Source organism: Sinocyclocheilus anshuiensis, unplaced genomic scaffold (genome assembly GCF_001515605.1).
Source record: "Sinocyclocheilus anshuiensis isolate Anshui unplaced genomic scaffold, SAMN03320099.WGS_v1.1 scaffold433, whole genome shotgun sequence".
In the NCBI taxonomy this organism is placed as follows: Eukaryota; Metazoa; Chordata; class Actinopteri; order Cypriniformes; family Cyprinidae; genus Sinocyclocheilus; species Sinocyclocheilus anshuiensis.
Genome location: NW_015536476.1, coordinates 188,953 through 195,532, shown reverse-complemented (window position 1 = coordinate 195,532; position 6,580 = coordinate 188,953). Strand labels below are relative to the sequence as shown.

The following is a 6,580-nucleotide window of genomic DNA, read 5'->3' as shown; positions in this document are numbered from 1 at the left end:
GTAAAAATCGATGCGTTTCAAAAAGGCGGGGCATAGAGGAGAAACAATAATGTACAGTATGTGGAAAATAATGTGTTTTTTGAACCTTAATCCGCATATACACATTTCATTACACCAAATACACAAAATAATGTTCTTTTTAGCAGCATCATATGACCTCTTTAAAGATCTAACGACAGGACCCTACATGCAAAAGCATTGTTTGTTTGTTTTTTCAGGCATTGGTCAATTTTGAGATTTTGGGCTATTCTGCTTCCATAACGTGTCTTCTTTCATACTAGTGAAAAGAAAACACCCCAAATTCACATTTAATCACATTTCATCCATCTGCATCTGTATCAATTACAGTACATTTCTTTATAGGCTATTTTCTCAAAAAGATTTTTTTCCTCCACTTCAGTATCACTTACATACACCAAACCTTACGGTTTTACTCCTATCTATATTCTGAATGTTTTTACTGAAGGGTTTGTTCAGATATCATTCATCTGATATGTAGCTTTTTCTTAAATTTGAAACTACTGTTGATGGTATTTTCTCTTTTATGGAGTGAATGATTAAGCATGACTCAAATGTAAAATATCAACAAAATGAAACTACATTTTGAACCAAAAACCTGATTTCTGCTCTGGAAATGTATGCAAATTAGTGTATATTTAATTAGTAACGACTCATTTGCATATTTAAACATAATACAAAACAATTGTCGTAATTTACTGTAATTAATTAACTAGTGAAGTATGGTGATATCTGTTAGTATTAATTTTTTTTTACACTAATCACCTGTGGTTTCTTGCCTAAATATCCTGAAGATGTGATCCATTAACGATTAGCACTGTGTGTTTAATCTATTTTAATAAAATCACTTTAATGGGTGCAGTGGCTTTGTGGTTAAATATCTAGTAGCCTGGTAGCTGAAAGGATGTAGGATCAAACTTCAAACTCTATTTATTCGTATGCTACCAGCTTTGTGCTCTCAATTTATATTTACAAATTAACTTTTTTGTGTTCTATGATGTTGTACTTAAAGATCTAGACTGAAAGCTTGTAGATTCGTATTCCATCGCAATATGGGCTAATAACTGAAGGTTGTAGGTAGGGGTGTGCGATATATATCGTCTGCGATAATATCGTAATTGTTGTTTTAACGATGTGTGATTTGACATTATCGAGTATTTTGCAAAAACCATTCAAAACATCCCTACAGAGCGCACGCATACGTTACGTGAAGTCTAGACTAGTGCGTGTGCGCATTTAGTGTGTTTTCTTTCACTGCATGATTCAGTCTATTAAAATGCATTTAGAATGATCACAAATTCAAGACATGATGGCAGAAAATTTATATATTTATACCACTTCATATAGTTATTCAGTTTCACACGGAGAGTGCCGTTTTTCTCCAAAAATTACCATGATTACAAATGTGACATTGAATTCAATAAACAATAAGTTAATTAAGAGACTTACGTTTTAGACACCATATTGCTTGTTTTTGCTCTATTTCGCCAACAAAAATCATTCCGAATACAGCCACAGCGCTGTTTTGTGTCTCTGAGCAACATGACGGTGTTTCGTTCTTGAATGAATCAACCGTTTAAATGATTCGGTTCAATCGCAATGACTCACTTATTAACAGTCATTTGCTGCCACCTACTGGCAGTTTTCATTTCAAATTTTGGCTTTTTCTTTCTTTACTTTAAAAAAAAAAAATTGTCATGTTTTAAATCATTTCAAATATCAGTATTCAACGTTTTATGTTTAATATATCAAAACATTATTTATGCATTTGTAATTGCAGGTTAAATGCATTCATGTCTTGCATTAAAGAAGATACATGTGTGTAAATACATCTAAATGCCACTTCAGATGCAGCTTCTGTGTTGATTTAATTTGCTTGGTAACAGCCCAAATGTCTTATTATTCTAATTCCCTGATTAAATGTAAGAATTTGACTCAAAAGATAATGGACACTTTTAGAAAAAATGGCTTTATAAAGGTAAAAATGCCCATAAAATGCAAAAATCAGTTTAAACTTATTGGAAAAGATTAATTTCTATCAGTATGAACTGACCACCACACAGAATATGAAGAATATTAAAAACATTAGGAGTCAGCTGTCTTCGGCAGTCCTTAAGGTACCAGCACAATAACACACTCAGCAAAATATCGTCTAATTATCGTTATCGATAAAATCCCATAAAATATCGAGATATAATTTTTTGTCAATATCGCACACCCCTAGTTGTAGGTTCAAAGCCTGGATTGAGTAATCGATGAACTATTCTAATTTCTACAAAATCTGCTTTCACAAATTAACTTCTTAGGATAGCATCATATAGTGGTTTGAGATCTGGGCTGGCGTCTGAAAGGCTTTAGGTTAAATGCATGACCTATCTTCATCATCATGCCCTTTTATCAAGACACTTACATTCAATTAATTGTATGTAGTTCCATAAATCACACAAATTATGGCCGAGACGGGGCTTGTTTGCTCAGGATGTGTTCATCAGCTATGAGGTGCCGCTTTAACAAATCACTGGCTTGTTTTTCACTGAGCAAGAACACATTAGGCAGATCTGGTGTGACTTCCCATTTGGTCCCTAAAAGAACTTTCTTTGTCTTACGGAAAGAATGCATGTTTTCTGTGTCTGGGACACATTTGTAGCCGGATGGTGGATAATCTGTAATAAGCTGTAGTTAGTTTGGTAAATTGGGTGTATATGGGCATGGCGATAGCAACGCCAAGGTCATAGGTTCAAGTCGCAGGGAATGCCTTAAATGCAATATAATTTGCTTTGGAAAAAATGTCTGCCAAATGCATAAATGTATGCATAAATCACATTGTAAGTATTTGCCTTCTTGCAGATTATTGTCTGTTCTTCAATACCTTCAAAATATCTTGGAATATACTGCTTCCATGTTTTGGGTGAACTATTTCTTTAAATGCAAATGTCCCAGTTTGGAGTGACCCCAGAACTCCCTACCTTGTCATCATTGCACCCTTGAGCGAGGCACTTGAATTTAGTCTGCTGTGAATCACACTGGATGAAACAGTCCCGAGTAACAATAACGATGATATCAGCATGCACACCACCTCTATTGTGTACTTTGACTTTTTTTAATGACCCAGAAGAACACAGTATAATAAATCGATAAGGAGTGATCATGGGTGGCTGGTGACGAGTTATTTGTTGGAAGGGTTTGGCTTTATGCTTTATGTACAAGTTTCATTTCCTCTTTGTAAAGCAAAGTAGGTGACTTCAGTGCTGATATGAGTATGTTCAACTGCTTATACATGCAGACATACCAACCAGCAGTCATGAGACATCTGATTATGTTGTTTTAGAGTTGAGTATGTGATTGAACCTTCAGTGATATTACATCCGCGTTCTAGGGATGCTCCGATCGATCGGCCGTAGATCGGTATCGGCCGATAATCATATTTTATGACTCGATCGGTACTCACCAACTTGGCCGATCTCAGGAACCGATCGCAATTTGATGACATCAACGCTTGATGACGTACATGATGCGTGGGGACATAAATGATTTGGCGCCGCAGTCATGTGATCGCCGGTGTGGAAATGTTATGACATTTCAAGAAACAATGAAAAATTCGCTGTTTGTCGTGTATGTTTTGCATGATGATATGATGAATAGATGGTTCATTTTTAACAGCAGATTCAGTGACGTTAGAGCTGATCTGCGCCTCACTGCACGCGTTACGGCTCCACGGCCACCGGAGCTGATCGCAGCCGCTCTAGTGAGTGCTTGTTTATCAGCCAGCCGCGGCACGTTTCTGAAGTTAAAAATAGTCTTTTGTGAGTTGTCACAGCGTGGAGGACGGAACAAAAACAGAGGTTTCCCCAGTAACAGCTGTACACCAAGCAGCACTGAGCTCACAAACGCTGCTTTATCAGGTATATAACATGCAAGATGAAATGAAAATGACATCGAAAATTTTCTAAAGATAGTCTTCCTTCAGAAATACAGTGATATAAAAAAACCCGCGCCTTTTGATTTTTAAACGTGCAGTACGTGCTCATGTTTATTCAACAAAGCCTTTTGGAAAATCCGTCAGTTTTGATATTGTGGCAAGCGCCACAAATAAATAAATGTATGGGAAACACATCCCACAGCACAACCACCTGAGCCCAACTTCAGTCTACTCATCACCTTAACTTTAACTGCGTTTGTAGCCGGCGCCATAGCCAGACTGATAAACAAACACAGACCGGAAGTTAACTTCGGGCCAAGCACGTGCGCCCATTGAAACTGTCTATATAAAGCTTGAAGCATCAGAATCTGTATCGGTATCGGCCGATCACCATGACAAGAAATCGGTACTCCGTATCGGCTGCAAAAATCCTGATCGGAGCATCCCTACCGCGTTCTATTTAAATGGATATATGAGACATAGGGTAATTTAATATGTTGATTGTTTAATGCTTTATAATTTCCATTCATCTTTTGTTTGCATTATTTGAGTGATCCCTTTGTCATTGTAAAAAGACCAGTATTATGTGGGTAAACTAGTTTGACATTGAATTCACCCAAAAATGAACATTTTGTAATTATTTACTCACCCTCATATTGTTTTTTTTCTTCAACCTCATATTGTTTTTATTTATTTTATTTATTTATTTTCCTTCCAGGCGAATGCTGAGAAATTAGTCTTTGCATCATTTGCGTCAGGGATTCCCAAATGTGTTTGTCAGCAAAAGCCCTTAGAAATAAAATATTTACTTAATATTTTAATAACTTAACAACACATTTGCATGTTCAGTTCTCTAATGCTAGTTAATGGTCACATGAGATACAGGTAAACCAATTTTTGATATTTTCAATATTTATTTATATTTTGAAAATGTTATATAAAATATTTTAGTACAAATTTTGATTGTTTTTATTTAAAATTTTAATTTAAAATGTAATTTATTTTAATTATGTATTTATGTGAATGTTGCGTTTTTATTATTTAATTATTTTCATCAACTCACAAGCCCCAGTTTGTGAAAACCTGATTTTGGCAGTGGATTCTGGCTTAATCTCATTCATTGCCCTGATTCCTTGTGTGTGACAGATTGTGAGTGTAAGAGCACTGTATGTGCACAGTGGGACGGCGAGTGTCTCTCGCACTGTAAGGTCAGCGCATGGGGGAAGGGAGCTGATTGTTTCTATGGTGTTGAGACAAGTAATGTAATTTATCCCTAAACTAAAGGAATAGCTCATACAAAAATGCTAATTTTGTTTTACTGAGAACTATCACTTGCTTTATTGGGCCAGTCATTGTCTTGTGTTCAGTGATCACGTGCATGTTTTTTTATGCCTTGCAAACGTCAACATTTGGTTTTCTGTTGTGCATTGCTTTTAAATAGGTCCTTTAGCTTTAGTGTTGGTACCAACAATTAAAATGTGTTTAAATTACAAATGATCAAATCATCAAATGCTTGACCATGAGGGAAGAAAATAATAATTTACATTCATGGATGAAATATTGCAGGGAATCCCAAGCTTTTTTGTCAGCCGAACCCCTATGACCTATAATATTTTATTGAAGTACCCCCTAATATGTAATGATAATATTTCAATAATTGATAATAATTCACCTGTTCATGGTTATCTGATCAATAAAACATTTGTATCCTTTTTGTAGTGTTTTTTTACATTTGTCATTTATTTATTTTATTTAAATTTTTTTTAGTACGTTTTTTTTATTTTAAATTATTTTAATTTTATTTTTTTATGTATTTATTTACTTTATAAAGGCCACAGCATTTATAAAGGCTACAGAGATGTTCTTCAGTGCCATCTGTGTGCTGATATCCTTTATAAGGTCTCTGGCATGAATGTTTATCAGCAGCACAGCAGTGACTCATAATGTTCTCAGTCAGGATTGTGGTGTGAGAATCTAGTGCTGCTGACAGATCAGCCATAATAATTCTAATTAAATCTAATCAGCCGATAAGAGCTCTTCTATCAGACACTACTGATCTAAGTGATCTGTTTTTGTGTCTGAGTGCATTAAGTGTAATGGCTTGTATTATTATTATTTAATTTTAATTTTTTTTGCAGGTGTGTGTCGGTATCAGTGCAGCCATGCTGTCCAGATTAAGCATGAGTGTGAGGCCGTGTGTGAGAGTGTGCCGATGGGTTCACACTAAAGAAAAGGGGAAACCGCTCATGCTCAACCCACGTACCAACAAGGTTAGACTAAATTCAATCTGTCTTTCCTTCTAGTTCTCTCTCTTTCAGTCACCGTCCTTTCTTGTTTCCATTTATTGAAGAGTTGGAGAATCTCCTTTTAATCTGTAATTTGCAGCATTTAGATGATATAAATGGCACAAAAACGAGGATCTCAGTTGTAATGACAGCATTAAACTCAAACACATACACTTACACTAACTAAAACTTATAAAACACAGCAGTTTATAAATCTTAATGAAAACGGAGTGATAAACAACATTTAGTGAGATTAGAGAAGGGACCCGTGTAACACTTGACGCCACAATTCTAGGGTGGTTGCCAGGGTGTTTCTATGTGGTTGCTAAGGTGTCCTGAGTGATTCTAAGCCTTAGTG

The 6,580-nt window shown here is 35.6% G+C and overlaps 1 protein-coding gene across 3 annotated transcripts in view; it reads left to right on the top strand.

The window, feature by feature from the left end:
* Positions 1-6,580, top strand: part of LOC107659429 (NAD-dependent malic enzyme, mitochondrial) — a 23,306-nt gene that overhangs the window by 1,526 nt on the left and 15,200 nt on the right. For all 3 annotated transcript variants that reach the window (XM_016448552.1, XM_016448482.1, XM_016448411.1), the window contains exon 2: positions 6,076-6,207. In XM_016448552.1, the coding sequence (XP_016304038.1) occupies positions 6,100-6,207 (108 nt within the window). In that variant the 5' untranslated portion in view covers positions 6,076-6,099. The remainder of the gene's footprint in view (positions 1-6,075; positions 6,208-6,580) is intronic.